Source organism: Erithacus rubecula (genome assembly GCF_903797595.1).
Source record: "Erithacus rubecula genome assembly, chromosome: 3".
Lineage (NCBI taxonomy): Eukaryota > Metazoa > Chordata > Aves > Passeriformes > Muscicapidae > Erithacus > Erithacus rubecula.
Window position 1 is genome coordinate 7,077,062 of NC_136689.1, and position 19,131 is coordinate 7,096,192.

The 19,131-nt window shown below is 39.7% G+C and overlaps 1 protein-coding gene across 5 annotated transcripts in view; it reads left to right on the plus strand.

The window, feature by feature from the left end:
- Window positions 1–19,131, plus strand: part of DPP6 (dipeptidyl peptidase like 6) — a 524,565-nt gene that overhangs the window by 439,095 nt on the left and 66,339 nt on the right. For all 5 annotated transcript variants that reach the window (XM_079300903.1, XM_079300904.1, XM_079300901.1 and 2 more), the window contains exon 8: window positions 7,673–7,793. In XM_079300903.1, the coding sequence (XP_079157029.1) occupies window positions 7,673–7,793 (121 nt within the window). The remainder of the gene's footprint in view (window positions 1–7,672; window positions 7,794–19,131) is intronic.

Genomic DNA, 19,131 nt, shown 5'->3' on the forward strand with positions numbered 1-19,131 from the left:
GGTTATTGTGCTGTGTTGTTGATCCTGCAGGAGATAAAGGTTAAGGTTCCTCATGAAGATCAGGGTATTTGAATGTGAGGCTTCTTCCATTTATATGAAAAGGGGAACATCTCTTTTTTGACCAGAAAGCAGATAACAGATGCTCCCACTGCTCCTTTCCTTCCTCCACATCCTACAAGGTGCTCACCTACCCCAGCCCAGAGGGAAGTCACCTTCAGCCCTGGAGAGCCACATCCCCTCTGGGGAGCCCTTAAGGCTCTGTTCTAGAGCTCTGGACACTGTCCACATAGGCAGGAAATGTTTCTTTATTTTAAGGCACAAATGAATGTATTTTCCATCCTCTCTGACATCTTGGTCGCTTTGTTCATCACATGCCATGAGAGCAAAATTAAGTTCTTAATGTTTATTTCACTAATTATATTAGAAGTTTCCAAGTTATGTGGCTAAAAGGAGATTTGCATGGTTTACTAGTGGTGACTCTTGTGTACTTTCTCTCCCAAATATGCAGTCAAGGCCACTGGAGGCAGCAGATTTGTTTGACTTTTGCAGTGGCTCTGGAGGTTTCCCTTGCACAAGCAGTTGCATTTCTTTTCATTGCACTGATTTCTGTGCAGCTGAGCTCTTCCACCACTGGAACCAGATGTGTTCAGGTCTTCCACCCCCAGGGACAAGTCATGAATATTGGTTTTGATGTGTTCATGGATCAGCATGATTCTTACATGCATCAATCTTCACTTCTGTATTCTCTGCCTGTAGTGGTCCCCTGGGGTTTTTTTCAGCTTCTCTCTCCTGAAAGCTTCCCTGCAGAATTATTCTGAGCAGGTGTAGTCCTCACTTTGATGTAAACATTACCTTTGCCTCTTTCTGGGCAAGGTAAATTTGAATTAAACTAAGTTTTTTCTTTTTGTAGCATACCTTCAGAAACTGCTATGTCTTCTAAATCTCTGGTGTCTTGAGGAGTTAGATTCTTACTTTGAATAGAAAAAAAAGACAAACCCTGGTATGAAAAACTGCAACTGTAGCCTTTTCTGTCGATTATTTATTAAGATGTGATTCTCTGCAATATTCTGATTGGGTGGAAGAGTTTAATTGTGTAATTCAGCTGGTCTTAATAATGACATTTTCATTTTGTGAAGAAAAATATTGATTTAATTTTTTTTTATCTCACTCCTCCATCGAAATTGTTATCTGTCTCTTTCCAAAATTATGAACATGAACCAATTGATGGAGAGAATGAAAGTATTTTAAAGCTTTTTGTCTTGTATTTTTTTATCACCTGCTATCAAGCTATATTTAAAAGGCAACAAGAAAAGTCTAATTAAAATAATAGAGCTTATTATGCAAGCTCACTGGTGAGGAGCAGTTCATGGTTTTATCACCCTTCTTGAAGAACTGATAAGAGCTTGTGTAATCACATCATGTGCATTAGGAAAAACACTAATGACAGAATACATTAATGACAGCTATTTGAACATCAAAGTTTGAATTTTATGAGGCTCAAAAGAAGAAATTGGCAGAGTATTCATTAAATAATGCATAATCAATCAGGAACAAGCTTTAGAACTGATTTTGAATTGATCACACATTTTTCTACTGAAGTTGATGTAAGAGCAGTAACTGCAAAATGCCAAGACCTTTCTGGTACAATGCTTGTCACATTTCCTTAATATCACAAAATGAAAACACAATTATTGTATCTGCTTGAGGATGCTACATGGATGAGAACAGGCCCAGGCTTGTTCTGGGTGGTACAGACAGGTTTTAAATCAAACAAACAGCAGGAATCTCTGTTTGCAGCTTTTCACCTTCACACTCCCCAGCTTCCAGGTTTCATAGGCAGCCTAAAAACAAAACCAGCTTAAGAAGGGATATTTTCAAAATATTTGGATGGAATTAGTGAGCACTAGAAATGGTGGAGAGGAGGGAGGGTTTTTCTGTATGTGCATTTCCAGGAAGGGTTTGATCACAATCAAAACTCCTCCATGTCCATGATCTGACATTTCCAAACCCCATTTACAAGCTGTGGCTCTGTTACAGACCTCAGCCACTACTTAGCATATAAATTAAGACATAATACTTTTCCACTTCCTGGGCATATTGGTAAGATAAATCTGTGCATTTTCCAGAGACTTTCTGTTCAATGTGCTGAATAACACCATATAAATATGTAGATAGTTAATATAGAGTTCAGCACAAACCATTCCTATCATTGAAACCCAAAAGAAAATGAACAGGAGTCAGACTATTCTAAGTATCTTACGCTGAAAAGTTAAAAAAAAAAAAAAAAAAGTCCCTGATTAAAGGGGCTTTCAATGCCCTTGTGGGATTATTGTGGTGGGTTGCTCACCAAGCTGCTCTATCATTTCCCTCCCCAGTGGGCCTGGGGGAGAAAATTCTATGAAAATCTCATGGGTGGAGCTAAGGACAGGGGGATCACTTGCCAGTTGCAGTTGTCTGGGGAAATCAGTTTCATAATTTGTTATTAATTGTAACAGAATTGTGAGAAATAAATCAAAAATAACCACATTTTCCCTTACTACCCCCTCCTCATTCACTGACCACAGTATCTGCAAGGCTGCTTCTCTCACATTTTCTCACTCCTCTCACATACACACAAACCCAGCATTTTTACTCTCTTTTAAATACATTTTCACAGATGCACTAGCAGTGTCCCTGATGGGCTCAGCTTGTGGCAGGTCTGTAACTTTTAATAGATTTTTTTAAATTTTTTTTTTAATTTAATTATTCTGCAAAATAAATACAAGTGCTTCTGAGAGGTGCAAAAAGTTTTAAGATTATTCTCTTTCTTTTTTAATTATTCAGAATATGCTCTCAGGTGAACTGGTTTTTCAACAAGAGAACAGAAAAAATGAAGGTTTAACATTAAGAAACAATTAAATACATCATGTTGGATGAGGAGAGAATAGTGTCTTTATTTGTAGTTCTATTTCCCCACTCACTGTGTCATCCTTTTTGTGCCTGGTCTTTTTCAGCCTCAAAGGAAGATTGAACTGATTTTGAATTTAAAACAGGGCTTTGTGGTTTAACCCCAGCCAGCAGCCAAGCCCCACACAGCTGCTTGTTCCTGTGGGATCAGGGAGAGAACCAGAAGAGGAAAACCCAGAGCACTCATGGGTGGAGATAAAGAGAGTTTAATAGGGAAAGGGAAAGCTGTGCACACAATCAAAGCAGAACAAGGAATTAATTCTTTAATTAAAGGTGCTCAGCCACCTCCAGGAGAGCAGGGCCCCATCACAGGTACCAGTGACTTGGGAACACAAACACCATCACACCATCACTTCTTCCCCCACTTTACACACTGATCATGCAGGGTCTGGGATAACCCTTGGGTCAGTTTGGGTCATCTGTCCTGGCTGAGTCTCTTCCCATCTTCCCAGAACCCCCAGCCTGCAAAGCACAAAAAGCAGAAAATTCTGTGTAAACCCTGCTCAGCAATAACAAAAATATCTCTGTATTATCTACACTGTGCTCAGCACAAATGCAAAGCACAGCCCTGTACCAGCCACAGGGGAGGGAATTAACTCTACCCCAGCCAGACCCAGCACTTTGTGCCTGTCTGTAGATGAAGGCCAGTTCTTGCTGATCAAACTCTCCATGTCAAAGTGCCAACCTTTCCATGCTACCTGTTCTCTCACAGATAAATCCTGTGGGCTCTCCTTAGTGTAAAAAGGTGCCTTTTAATGTGTAGGAAATATCCACACTTCTCAATGTGCTAGTAACTTAAAGTAATAAGCATCCAGGCATTAACTTTATGATAAATTTGAGTGATGCAGCTCATTCAGTCAACAAGTTATACTTTAGAAATTGTGGGGTAAAGAGAACTTAAACTTAGAATGCCACCCTACAGATGGAAAATAAATAGGAGCAGTAAAAATGCAGATCAGTGCACATGGATTTATTTTCTTTTGATCTATGGAGAAACAGGAATTTCATTCACCTCTTTGGCTGGAAGGAAGGTGGGTTGAGCAACTGTAAAAGGAAGTGTAGTGTTCACCTACTCAAAATAGTTGGTCACTGTGACTTTTAAAGAGATTTTTTTTTATTAAATTCCTGAAAAGATCCATAAATTAATCAATTTTAAAGTACTAATATTTTAATTACTGCAGCATAATTGCTGAATACCACTCTGGGTCAGTTTGGTAGAGACTATTATTTTAGAAACCCTTAAGCAGTTGCAAAAAAAATTTAAATAAACCCTTGAATCAATCGGTGTCGTTAAGGCTCTTGTATGTTTGAAGTGAATTAAGTTTAATTTGTTGTTAGATCAAATATTTACCCTACTGTATAAATTTATCTTACTGGATACTTAAGCTTTGACTTTCCTGTCTCAGGCTTGCTTCCAAGCAGCCTCATATCTTTTTCTCCAATTTTAGTTGTGTCATGCAAGGATCTCAAATGGTTTGGGGCAATGAATTCCAGCACCAGTTGCAAACAGAGATTTCTTCCCAGACCACAGGAGTTAGTGGTGTGCTGATACCTGAGGCTAAAGGGGTTATAGCTGAAAGTTACATCCTGAGCCACATAAAGCCCACAGCAAAATCTCCATTGATTTTTATTATCCTGGGATTAAGTGAATGCATTTGAAAAACCCCAAACTTTTTCTTAATCCCCTCAGATGTTCCAGTTATTTTTGTTAAGTGTTTAATCTTTTGGGCATCTGTTAAAACATCCAGCAGAGAGAAAGGTCTTCTCCCAGATTCAGTGGCAAGAAGTTCCTTATGTTAATTCTGATTTCATTAGGAAAAATATTCTTGACTACATTGGTTTGTCTGTTGTTTTCAGAAATAACTTGGTGAAAATACATTTTTTCCTTTTATTCTGTGTCCATTCATTATCTTGTAGAGCTGAAGTCTTCCTTGTTTTTTTCTATAGTTAGCAATTTCTGTTTCTTCAATCAATGTATGAATGTTTCCATTCTTGCTTCTTTCAGAATATCTTCTTTTTCCTCTGTTGAATGTGACATGATGGAAAGGGATGTGGGATTCAACACAGGGCTCTTCCTGACTTAGCACAGCTTGGGTTTCCATGCCAGTAGTTGTGTTCAGTGCTGGATTTTAAGGCACATATGTTGCAAGAATATCTGGGTTAAAGCCTTGCTCTAATATGCACACCAAAAGAGAAAACACCAGAAATTTATGCTCTGCTCTTTATCTGCTCTACAGAGAGGCATAAAACTGAGCTTGATCCCTTCTGTCATCATTTTAAATTTGTCTAGGAGTGCTATGCAAAGCTGGCATAAAGTAATGTAAAAGTGATGTCTGGACATATTTTTATTATTTTTCTTTACTACAATTTCTTATCCCCTAATTAGCTGACAGGACTGATCATTTGATAGAAAGCACTGCTTTGATGCCATGAAACCAAAGCAGTAAACATTGCTACACAGGTATTTCACAATAACTTCAAATATATTTCTAACATGGGATGTGAGGTAATCCAAAGACATTTCTTTCTTGATGAATAACAGAAGTCCAAATGCTTTTTCTTAATTTATAAGATACATTACACAGGAATCTTCCTTGTGCTGCTTCAGTTATCTTTTATTGTGATTATGGTTGACGTTTTTAGGGTACAAGGCACTGTAGTTAGGAGGATAATTTTTAAATCTCCATGAGGTGCTGCAGTTTGGCTCTGAATTATCTGGGAGACAGTTTGAAGTCAGAGCAGCATATTATTTTTCCACTGCAGCTACCAGATACCTCACACAGCCTGATGAGTGCAATGAAGCTTTGAAAGTCCAGGCAGTGAAGATGGAAACATTGCAATACTTTAAAAGGGAAGGGTGGGAACAGGTTGTCAATCCACTTTCTTTATTTTCCCTGTGAACTCATAAAACATTGAATATAGTGCAAAATATTGCAAACCTCATTTTTGCTGGAATAATCTGGGCAAGGGGAGGGTTGCATCACTTCAATAAATCCACTTGATTGTGTGCCTGTCACAGAAGAGCTCTTACCCAAGCACCCCTTAGCAAATTTAGTACTCAGACACAGAGATTTGGATTTATTTGGACCCTGAGTATCTTATTTTGCTTAGTCTTCACAATTTTTGTGCACATTTAAACTTCTACAAGCTCCCTATATGCAGATTAGCTAATACATAATTTTTTTTTACTTGGAATTTCTTATCTGGCTGCTCTGTTTACTAAAATTCAAGGTAGGAAAGAGAATGTAGTATTTTGCACAATGTATTTTTACTTTCCAAATCTATTCATTGAATGATGCTCTTCCTAGTTTAAAAAGAAGAAGAGCAAGCTACAGTCTCAGTAATAATTTTTACTTTTAGGCAAACCTTCTATAACTCCTGCCAAAATTAAATTAAGAGCTATACTTTCTTCTGGAATCTTTCCAGCTTATCTTTGAGTGAAACATATACCATAATAGGATGTGAAACAGAAGATGAAAGCAAATATTTTTTCCCAATTCTGTCTTTTCATAATGTGATAAATTGCTTTCTAGTATCACAATAAAGATACATAACATTTATTCCAGTATCTTCAAGTGTATTAAACCCCATCTACAAATGTCTACTAAATTATATTAACAATATGCATTTCAGTCTAATAGCTTACCTGTTCTGTGCATCTTTTCATTTGAATAGAGTTTAAAAATATGTTAAAGATGGGGATGGGGAGCAGAGTAAAGCTCCTATGAGGTGGAAGGGTGACCTGCCCTGTGAGGAAGAACCTGGGGTGTGGTGACAGCAGCTGAACGTGAGCCAGGAGTGCCCAGGTGGCCAAGGAAGCCAAAGGCATCCTGGCTTGGATCAGAAATGGTGTGGCCAGCAGGACCAGGGCAGGGATTGTCCCCTGTGCTGGGCACTGGGAGGCTGCACTCCTAATCCTGTGTTCAGCTCCCTCAAAACAAGACTTTGAGGTGCTGGATGGTGTCCAAAGAGGGGAACAGAGCTGGGGAAGGGTCTGGAGCTCCAATCTTATGAGGAGTGGCTGAGGGAGCTGGGGTTTAGCGGGAGAAAAGGAGTCTCATCAGCCTCCACAATTCCCTGAGAGGAGGCTGGGCTTGGCTGTGCTGGGTTAATGCTTGGACTCCATGGTCTTAGAATCATGGAATGGTTTGGGTTGGAAGGGACCTTAAAGACTTTAAGGGTGTTTTACAACCAAGTGATTCTATGACTCCACTTAGAGTAAGATGTGTTTCACTGTGGGGTGAGGGGACAGGAACTGAGCTATCAATGACAGAGGAACACAGAACAATTTAACCACATGGTAAAGACTGATGCCATGGAACAATATTTTTATTATTGGCTGGCTAAAGCTTCACTTCCTGATCAGCATTTAAACACATAAATAAAGAGCCTGATTCACAGGAGCATTTCACAGCAACAGCTCTAACAACTCTCAAAACCTGAGCAATGGCATTCCTCATCTCATGCCCTCTAACTGAACTGTTCAATTTCTGACATTAAGACAGGAGAGAAATAAAACCTGTATCAAAGCACCAAAGCTTCAGTTTGTTGTAAATTAGCATCTCTCTATTAACTGGTGGCATTGGAAGCAAGCTGTGGAAATGCCATAAAACTGTGATATGTGATTTTGTGCTGCCAATTATTGTAAAAGCAAAATGCAACACTTTATGCTGGAGCCACTGCTTAATGCTGTTCTCTTTTTCTTGTTTTTTTCCCTTCAAATCAGATATTTATCTTTGAGAATAACATCTATTACTGTGCCCATGTGGGGAAACAAGCCATCCGAGTGGTCTCCACAGGAAAGGAAGGTGTTATTTTCAATGGGCTCAGCGACTGGCTGTATGAAGGTAGGACGCAACATTTAGGCCAGCAGTTAGTTATGAGTTTAACTTACACTCTGGAATTACAGACCTTGCTGGAATTAGACATCCAGCATTGTATTTCTGGGCACTGGTGGACCATGGAGCTGAAAACCTGCTGTTCTAACAGTTACCTGATGTGCTGGACTGGAAATAATGTGAAATGGTGTAAGAATTCTGATTTCAGGCTGTTTTCTTTCCCTTAGTCCAAAGGTAATAAATCACTAGACTTTAATGAACAGAACTGCTTCATTATTTAATGGCACCTTCAATCACTCAAATCACAGAAAAGGACAGAAATGGGGAGGGAAAGGGGTTCTGTCTTAAAGGAGAAAGTGAAGAAACAATTTTACTTGATTAGCTGTTTTCCACAGAACTAGGTGGGCCTTGGAGCTGCCCACATCTTGCCACCTACAGAAATTTCTAAAAGCAGACCCCAGTAATTGGCTTCTTTCCTGTGAAAATGGGCCTGAAGGGGTGGAGGGTCATCTCTGGAGCACTGCTTTTCTTTGATCCTTTCAGCTGGCAAATGGCCATTTAGGTGTCTGTGAGCAGCTGCTTGGAAAGTGATCCCATCTGCTCATTAGCTTAGGAGAGGATCCTCACCACCCCCAGCTCTTTTGGGGTTTGCTGGAGGCTTTTAAACTAAGAGATCAGAATAAAAATTTTAATACATACACACATGTATGTGTGTGTGTATATATATATATATATATGTATAAAAATAAATAAAACAGGTAGGTATCCTGCATCCCTCTCTCTGTTGCTGACTAATGCTGCTGCCAGCAGTTCCTCCTCACAAGGATTCTGGTTTTTGGACCTGGCAGTGTCTCTTTCCTGTGGCACAGCTCCCCTCTAAAGTCACACTTTCTCCCACAGGTCCCAGCACAGCCCCAAGGTTTTCTTACCTCTGCAGAGAGGAAGTTTCCAGATGCATCTGTTAATTGTGTTCCGTTGGCTGGTCCCAGGTTTCTTGAGGATTAATAGAACAGAAGAGGTTACAAAATGCCATTAACAGTTAATTGGTGTAAAAATAGGAATCACTACTTAAATTGGTCTTTAGCACAGCTAGACTGGGGCCTTGGACTCAGATATGAGGGAATTAAATAAATGAGTTTGTTTTCACTTCCTGGTCCCATAAATCAGTGTACAAATTCATCAGACACATCAGTGGGAAAATCTGATAGGGTTTGATTATTTATTATATTTAAATGCATGTTTCTACTGTAATACAGAATATTTACAAGAAAATGTCCTCCTTGTGCTGTGAAAGCACTTTGTAACCAGAGAAGTGGCTAACAAGTTATCAAATGCTAATTTTCTTTCACTTAATTTATTAATTTGCTGGTGAAGTTGTGGGCAGGTTCTTTGACTCTGTAGGTCAAATGTGCCTACTCCTACTACCCATATTTGTCTGATAAACATCATTTAGTACATCAGGTCTCCTTGCAGAGTCTCACACAGCACCACACTGAGAGGAGTTTGTCAAGCCTGTGAACTCAGAGCACACCAGCAAGCCCAGGATGACACTTGTTTTGCTGACACATATTTTTTATTCAATTACAGGATTGCTCAGGCAATTTCTTGGCTGACATTGACTTTCAGGTTTGCCCTCTATAATGAATTTGCTTGTTAACTTTATGTTAATGTGCTGTGGTAAGAAATGAATGTTTGATCAAGTACAGGCTGGTTATCCCAAGCCAGGTTCTTTAACCTGTGGGGCACGAGGCAGATTAGGACACTGAACCTGCTGTTCACTGGGAGGATGTTTGAAAGAAATTAGGATTTGGAAATGTCACTTCGTGTCCTAATACAGTTTAAATTGAACTAAATATTCTCTTATTTCACAAGCAAGGTGTAGAAGATCCCACAGGAAAGTCTGATTTAAACATTCCCAGCTAATGGGAATCCAAAATCAAACCCAGAGCTGAGCTGTGTGAGCTGAGCTCCTTCTCTGTCACCACTTGTGCAATCCTCACAGAGGTGGAGCTGGGACTGCTGTCAGGACTGAGGACTTGTGCCAGGAGCTGGAACAAGGTGTGGGGCCATGGTGTTTTTTGGTCTGCAGTGCTCAGATGCCAGCTGTCTAACACATGGATGGATGGAGCAGGATCCAGAAGAAGGTGGATATTCCATGGGGACAACTGAGAAATGAGAGACAGCTCCCCAGAGAGGACCAAGAGAACCCAGTTATGGTTGCCAGTGAGCTTTAACCTGGGATATTCTGCCAACACACTATCACCTCTGTTTTTCCAAAGTCTTTCCTTTTCTTGGATGTCTTCTTCAGTGGAATAAACTCAAACAACATCTTAAATCCAAACTTACCTGACTGGAAATGCTTGAAAACTTGGCAAAGACTGGACGGTGCCACCTCAAGACTATTTTTCTGCCCTTCCCCCATTGCTGCTGTGGTTTGTAGCCGAGCTGGGTGGGATGCTCAGACCCGTGTTTGTTTGCAGCATTGCTGTCTCAGCGAGCTACCAAGATGAGTGCTGAGCATATGCAGAAATCTCCCTCCATCTGTGCAGCCAGCTCCAGCAGACAGTCTGCAGAGGAGCTGTGACAACCAGCATCTCAGAGAGCTCAGCACACTCCTCTTCCCTCCCGTGCTCTTTTTGTTGCTGAAGTTCTGTGACCCCTGGCAGCGACAGGGTTACACTGACAGCTCACAACCTGCTTCTCACTTTCCCCAAATGCAGCACAGAAAACAAAACTCGGTGTTTTCTAGTCGAGGAAGATGACTTTTAACAACTTTTATCTGCACTGTTCCCCTGGCCTTTCTAGACTGTCTGCAAGTGCCAGCCTTGGGGTGACTCCTGGCCCCTCACATGCATGGCAGGCCTGGGGGACACTTTTCTTCACAGTGTCATCACTCTTGTTATGACAAGAATAACAGGTTTTTTCCAAAGTCCAGAAGCACAGCTGATCTAGAGTAAATTTGACAGGCTTTTTGCCCTGGAAAAATGCAGAAGTCCATTTCAATTCAAGTTAAGTTCTGCTTTTGTAAATCTGCCAAAGGAGAAAAAATTTCTTTGAGGTATTTATGCTGATCTGTAGACTTTTGATAATATAGTGAAAAACATTTCAAATCAATCAGAGCTTAATCTACTTAGTGCATTTAGCTGGAAGGTTATAGATTGATACATAGATTACTGTAACATGAAAAGCATAGATTAAGCGTGGGGTTTATTACTATAAAAAGCACTGACAATGTTTTCATAGTCTGACTTAACATTCTCAGAGCTGTGCCTGATAAATGCTTGTACTAAAATCGAGTGATATCCTATAAAACAGAGTTTAAAGTTCCACCACTGAAATCAGCCACACATTTAAATGCATAGCAGCAGCAAAGAGTGGTTTTCATTTCAGTTTGCTGTATGATCATTGTTGGTTTGAGAATATGTTTTACCAATGATAAGTCTTACAGATAATTTTAAAGCAAGTGCTGGTGTAGCAAAAAGGGCTTCCAAAGCAATAAGATAAGAGTATTTATATGTTCTTTATATAAGTAGTAATATCTTAAAAATAACGTGCATTTAAAAAGTAAATTGCAGGTAAAATTAATTTCATTTATATGCTTTTTTTAGAGCACTCTTCCACAGAAGTTAATTCTGTCATGGTGTAATTAAAGTGCCTTAATTTGCTACCAAGCACTTGGAAAGGCTGTTCAGCTGTTGTGAGGAGGGGTGGCAGGGCTCTCTGGTGGAGGTCACCTCCATGATCCTATGAAGTGACAAAAGAAGGTTGAGATGTCCATCCTTGTGTTGCAGTTTGGAAATCTGTTGGTTTTGGGGTTGTGTGATGCTGAATCCTGGGGAGGGGGGCAGGAGGGTTTCCCTCCAGGCTGGCATGTTGCTGCAGACCAGGAGCAGCCCAGCAGGGTCAGAGAGGGACCCTCAGCAGCACAGGGAGCTGCTCTGGGCTGCACTGCAGAAACTCCTGGCATGGGCTCCTTTGAGCAGTCTGTTCTCAGATAAAGCTGAGTAACTTCTGCTGTTATGCTCCAAGTGCATGCTTGGAAATGAAGGATGTGGCACAGTGGTGTGAGCTTCTGCCACTGCTGGGAGGGGAAGGGGGGATTTTCACCTACACATGCCATGCATGAATTGTGACATGAGGAGCTTGCTGCACATGTCCTCAGATATCAAAATAGGAACTAGAAAAATGAAGGAACACTTCTGCAGCTTGTTCTCTGGGACATATCTGTGGTTATTAGAGACTTTGGCAAGAATAGCATTAAAAGGTGAGTTAAAAAGTAAGAACTGAGTTACAAAATAAGACTTGTTTGTGAGTTACTCCCTTACTTTGTGTCACTGTCAGAGGATCAGAAGTAGTCTCTAAATTTAGAAGTCTCTAAATCTCAAGATCATCTCAAATTGAGAATCCCCATTGCAGAATTTGTCCTGACACCATGGCTGGGACATCTCATCTGGACATCTCCTCATCCTCAGACATACGAGGGAACCACTCCTGGCAGCCAAGCCCCAGCCCAGCTCCCACAACACACACTGAAATCTCTTTAGTTTTACACAGTCATCCTTTAAAACAAATACCCTGCTTTGTTGAGCTTAACACACAGTGGTGTTGCTGTGTTTCTTTTTTGGCTAGGAACCAAGAGGAGGAGGAGATAAAAGACTTTTTCAGAGATGACTCCTATGCCTTATTAATCTTCATTTTGTCTGTGTCTTGTGTGATCACCAGCAGATCCTCTTGTGTGACTTTGCAGTGACACCTGGTGGGAAAGGCCAGGATGTCATCATCATTAAGACAATGAAACTGCAGATTTTTTTTGCTGCAAGATCTAGGAAAGGCTCCCAATTTCCCCTCACATACATTTCCCTGAAACTCCCTCTGAGCTTATGGGAACTGCACATCCAAAGCCTCTGGCTGATTCATGTTAATAGTGCTTCTGTTCCCTTTGCACACTTCATAAAGAGAGGAAAGAGAACACAGTAATAAAGAAAAATCTTTTCCATAATTTAATCAGCATCTCACAAAAAATATCAGAGGGTATATTTAGAACATGTATGACTGGTCTCGGAAGTGCAGTGCCTGGCAGGAGCTGCCAAATCAAATATCAGTTATTTTGAGCAGTATCTCTTATGCCTATAGCATTTCAAGCAAGTGAAGTAGACATATTTCTTATGCTTAGAAATATTAATTCTGAGACTCTGGAAGTGGCTTTAGTACTGGGAAACCAGTCAGTAAGTCTACTGAAGCAGTGCCTCACCTAATCCATCTGTCTGCTCAATTTTTCATTGTATAACATGAGAATGCTGAACTTCTGCTTGGAAGCAGGAACTTTGATGATCAAATTATGCCTGAATGTGAAAAGGAACATTCACAATTAGCCTGAAAGCAAGTATGTCCTAAAGCTCCTGTTTAGTGCCACCAGAGAAGGAGATGACATATCCTCATATTTCACAGGCAGGGCTAACCTTTGCCAGTAATTAGAAGCTCCAAAGCCTGGTGAGGGAGAATGAGATGAAGAATTGGACTGACTCATCACTGCATTTTTTAAGATACTCTGGATAAATAGATCTCTTGCTGTACAAAAGCCATTGCTGCAGACAGTGAAAGAAACCAGCCTTAATGGGACTACAAATTATTCTATTTTGACAAGATACAAGAAGAATCATTGGGACAGAGAATACAGATTTTTCTGTAAGAACTTACATCTTTTCAGTCACAAAGAAAATATTCCATGGACATGGGTAAATTTTCAGTTCTACACAGCTGCTATGGGATAAAGGTAATTTAGGAAACATTTGGAACTGGGAAATAACACCAGGTACTGCCAGAAATGCAAGTCTAAAAACCATTAGTTTGCTCTCAAGTACGTGCTGATGTTTTTCAGGGGTTTTGGGGAAAGCTGCATGGAATTTGTTCTCTCATTTTTGTGTTTACTCAGGCAGCAAAAACAGTGTGGTGCTTCAGTGACATTGTCCCCATAGTAAAACAGGAACTTTTCCTCTGTTTTGCATTTGGGACATCACCCAGTGTTGCCCATTCAGAGCATGCAGCTGCTGTGCTGCACTTGGGCCACCCAAGCCTCAGTTCTCCATTATTCAGCTGCCTATTGAAGGTGACTAGATTTTTGTGCACACTGTTATGTGCACACTAATTTATACCAAATGTGCATAAAATCTGCCCAGTTTAGTTACAGTCAAAGGATGAAGAGCAGCTCTTGACCTCAGCCATGTGTTTGAAGTGGACATTCCTACCATTAAAAATTCTGTTGCAAGGAAAATGAACTAAATGCAACATTAAAAGCAGGGAAAAGAGAGTCTTAACTTTCACCAGATGATGTCATGAAAGATTCTGCAGAAGTTCCATCACCTGATTTGGTGGAGGTTCCCCTGTCCCAATCAAGCTCCCATTACAGATTGCATCACCAGGAATAGGCTGCTGGCCCTTCCCAGCTGGCAAAGGTCAGGGAAAATGGAACCATTTACAGGGCACATTGTGAGTGCCTGCCTAGAAACCAGCAAACTCCTGAAAATTTTAAAATGTGTTGTTACCTGGACTGGCTTCAAAATCCAGCACTGCACCATGAGAAACCCTGCCAGCTCTAGCCCATCCTTAACCTTCCCTTTCTGCAGAAGGTTGTTTGGAAGGAGGATGCCAGCCAAAACCAACACCTGTCATCCTCTAATTTTTGGATCACCATCATTCAGGCTCCAGGATGGCTTTTGGAAGGAAAAGAGAATATTTTTTACTGTGGTCAGTGATCTCCTTGAGGCAGTGGAAGGAAGCCAGGTGTTCATCCGGATATCTCAGCTCAGCTGCCAGTACCTTAAGAGTTAAGAGGTACCTTAAGAGTTGCTCAAGAGGTACTTAAGAACTGCTCAGTGAGAGAAGTTGGGGGTTTTTTGCCCTGAAGCCCTGGTAGGTGTCACAAAATATGTGTTGTATCACTAGAGTAAATTTTTTCCAAAACATGTTGTATTGTGAGTTGTATAACAGAATTATTGTGGTTTTCTGCTTGCACACAAGTTCTGCACCAATTTTATTACACTGGCCTTGGGTTAAATTGCCTATTGGAGAGCTATGTCCTCATTTTCTGATTATGCTGGTATTTTTAATAACTAATTAGTATACCAGCACTTGGGATACTGCAGAACAGATTTTGACCTCTGCCATGCTAAGCTGAAGTTTGGAATAACTCCATGGAAGTTAATCATGATGCCCTGGATCTGCACAAGCAGGGTCTTCCTGCAATGTCCATGCTTCATGTCCACTATCAATGTTTCAGAGGAAATATCTTAAAACACTATTATTCCCAGAAAGTAAAGAGTGTCATATTAGAGACTGTTTTCAAATCCAGTCAAATTTAAAAGCCATGCTTTTCCTCCATAGAATAATTTCTGTGGTTTGATAGTATAAAATACAAAAAATTTATTTAGGTGGTAAGTTTCAGTGCATGTAGAACAAAAATGCATCATTTTTGTGTTGATAGAATTGAGCTGGAGGGCTGTGACACATGTAAGAGTCCTCCAGGCTGTAGAATGTTGTAGGAGATTAAAAGAATTTAATTAATTTGTACAAAAATTATGTAAAGTATTATAGAGTGGAAATATAGCTGTTAGGGCATGTTTCCCAGGGATACTGCAGGGATCTCTGTCCTGGGGGATTTTTAGAGTGAATTAAACAGTTTTTTGTCATGGGTTGTTGAGATAAACATCAATCCTATTTCAGTGCAAGGAGGGGATTAGGACTTCTTTGGGCTTCTTCTAGAGCTAAATTTTTATGATCTTATGTATAGTTTTGATGTCTTTTTCTGATATCTTTGCAGTTAGACATTTTGGCTCTGGGATTACAAAGAATGCCTGTTCTTCTATACAACAGAGTAAATACATAAACTGCTTGTACATGTTGGTTGCAGGGAATGGAGCTCTTTATCATGATAAATTTATATGTGCATGGTTATTTCCCTGAAGAAAATTGGTCATTTTCTTCTTCTGAGGGCGCCCGTGAACTTTTATTTGAAAAATATGTTATAAAGAAAAAAAGCTTAATGTTTTTAAAGTGCTGCAATCAAGAAGTGATTACAGAAAGAACAAAGAAATTGAAAGATAGTCATAGAAATTTTATGTTAGTGTGTAATTCCATCAATTTGACCTCAAAAGTAATTTCCTGTAGGTTTTTTTCTTGGTACAGCCCTTACTTGTGGAAATTAAGGGACCAGTGCAAAATCTTCAGGCTGTTTAAATAGCTCTCTTATTTGTCTCACTGCTCCCTGGCCTGAATACAGAGTATCTGCCTCAAGAAATAAAAAAACATCAGAAATGAACATGCTCTGTCCAAATTAGAATGAGAGAAAGCTACATGAAAGGGATGAAAATTCTGCTGAGATATGTGATTCTCACTAGAGAGCTGGCCTGTCTCTTGTTGTATAATAGCAGGGGAATCAAAAGAATATCCAAAATTATGACAAAATTCACTTATAATTTGTGTTCATCAGCTTCCCTAATTTAAAGGAAAAAAAAAAAATAAAGACAAAGAACCAAATTGAAATGCAGTTTAAAATACACAACTCCAAATCCTAATGCCATCTGGAAGCAATCAGAGGTCAGAGAGGGTCTGTGACTGGAAGAGCAGAGGACTAATGATGTGAAATGCAAGTGCATCAGTGCTAAGGGCCAGCTGAGGCCCCCACAGAGCTCAATTCCATGGATTCCTCCAGCAGAGATTAAATCTTTGTGTGTGAAATAAGCAGGAGGTTAAATGTATGTGACAAGCACCCTTCCATAGTGCCTGTGCTTGGCCCTGTGTGAGGTGTGACCAGCATGCTCAGATCCTGGGGCTGGGAAAACCTGATTTTTCCAGCAGTGCTCCCAGCTACCAAAGGGCCTCAGACCTTGAAGGCATGAGGGATGTGGTGATACAGTGCAGGGTAATTTCAAATTGTGCCAAAGAAACCCAGTGGTGTTGCAATGTTGACACCAGCCACGGAGCTGACTCTGCTGGGTTCTGCTCTGTGCCAGGAGAACTGGAGAGCTGGAGCAGATCTGTGAGGCTATCAGTGACACACCAGCAGTTCCTGAAAGATAAAGCATCCAGGGATTATATCACCCTCCACACTCAATTAGTTTACATTGCTATAAGTAACTACCATATGGTGCAGCTTCTGCACCAGCTGCTTTCCAGTCTTCAACAAGTACAGGTCTAAGGGGAAACTGTGCTGTGGAGTTAACAGGAATTAGAAAAGTGGGGGAATGGCAGGCTTTGAAGATGATCCTAAAGCTTTTGGATAAATATCAGTGGCCAGGGATGCACAGCTGAGCCTTGTGGAGCTGGGTTTACTGCCATTCTTCCCAGTTCTTTTCTTCTAAAGGAATTGTTGTAATTTCTGTGTTTTCCTGTGTCATTCTGGTGCTGGATCAACCCTCTCTCAGCCACTTTGTGCTACAGTTTGCACACCAGAAAATTGCAATTAGAATACCTTGTTTATTTTATTTTTTATTTTTAAATTTTATTTCTACTGACTGAAAAGCTGCTATGCCATATTCTCCAACCATAAGAAGTTTTAAGACCATGAAAGTCCTTGAGTGTCACTCTGCACTGGAAAAATTTATTACATTGCTTTGAGTCACATCAAACAGCACAGGAACAAAAAGTGCTGCTAGGAGCTAAATACTGTGTTTTATTTATAGTTATTTAAAATACTTCTTAACAAGTTCCTAACTCTAGGTTTTGAAGAAATGTCATTGCACTTTTAAAGTCTTTTACAGATTTTAATGAGAGTGGAAGTATCATATAATACCAAAGTAAACTATTAAGTGTTCTGTGTTTTCATGCATAAAATTTCCTGTGATGTAGTGATGTGTCCTAGATGGTTTTGCAACAGTACTGGCCATATGGATACAAGTTACACCAAGAAATTATTGACTCTTCATCTTACCTGGTACTGATTATACAGCAGAGAATGACCACTGCAAATACTCTGTTGGGCAGATTATTTGAATTTCAAACTCATTCAAACTGGATTTCAAAGCCGAGAAATATTTCCCATAGTTTGGACAAAATTGCCAAAAATTTAGATGAAAAATGCCCTGATTCAAATACTAGATCTAGATCAGAATTATACAGTGAAGCAGAAGCTGATACCTCTAACAAATGCATATTCCTTAAAGTACTCTGAATTTTGCTTCAAGATTTTTTTTCATGTTTTCACTGACTTGTATAGTGTTGTATTCTTGGGTATCATTGATTAGTCCTTAAATCTGTGGTGCCTGGCCTGTGAACCAGAGAATAAAACCTTTCTTCTGAGACCTGGTATAGTTATATTTTATATTTATATATGAGAAGTATCCACACTTTTCAAAATCGCAGAAAAAAAAGTTTACATTTTAGTCTAGATGCAGACTGGTTTTAAAATTAGTAAAGTAAATCTTGTTTGTTCATTTTCTCATTGTCACTTTATCACATTATCATATTATTTCAAAGACCTCAAGCTTACTTCTTAGTATGATTTTAAAAGCATGTTTTCTCATAGATCACCTTTTCTTCTGCACCTGTAATTCCTTTCCAAGCTGAATATTTCACTGTTTTCTGTTAATCTGTTTGTTGTTATTCTTTTTTCCATATCCCTAATTTTTCTTTTTTTTTTTTTTTTTAATGTTTCATGCATTCTTTTTGAGCTGCTTTTAAATAATTTGAGACTTTTCTCAATTCCAATTAGTCAACAAAAGCAACAGTTTAAAGAGAACTCCTGTCTTGAAATCAAGGGGTTAATAGTGAAGGCACATGAATGCTTGTTGGCAAAGGGGAACAGCTCCAGAGTGGTCCTCAAAACCTCATCAGAGATGAGAGAAACGTGATATTACATTAACTGGGAGAAAAACTCTTATACTACAGGGTTAATGTCCTTAGAAATGTTGCAGAGTTTATTTGAAAAATAAACCCAACAAGCCTCTATTAAATTTATTGAGGAAATGGAAAGCAGAAACTCAGAAGACTCTAATTGCCACCTACAAATATGATAATTAGAGTGAATAAGAAGTAATGAAGGAGGAAATCAGTGACAGCTCACCTCCTGAGCAGGAAGGTGGAGGTTACATTGCCACCATGTGGTAAAACTGCATTTTACTGGAGCAGCTCCTCTCTCCATCAGGATTCACAAGGAGGGCTGCAAACAGCCAGAAATCTGCATGATTTGCTGGAAAAAATATAGAATGCAAATGGCATCCTGATTGGAAAGAAGCAATGTGAGATTAAATCCTGCTTTGCTTTTGATTAGCCTGTGCAGTTGGGCTTTTGGTGGTGTGTTTGTGAGGGTTTTGACTTGAATTTTAATACAAAATGCTGTTGCATAAATTATTCA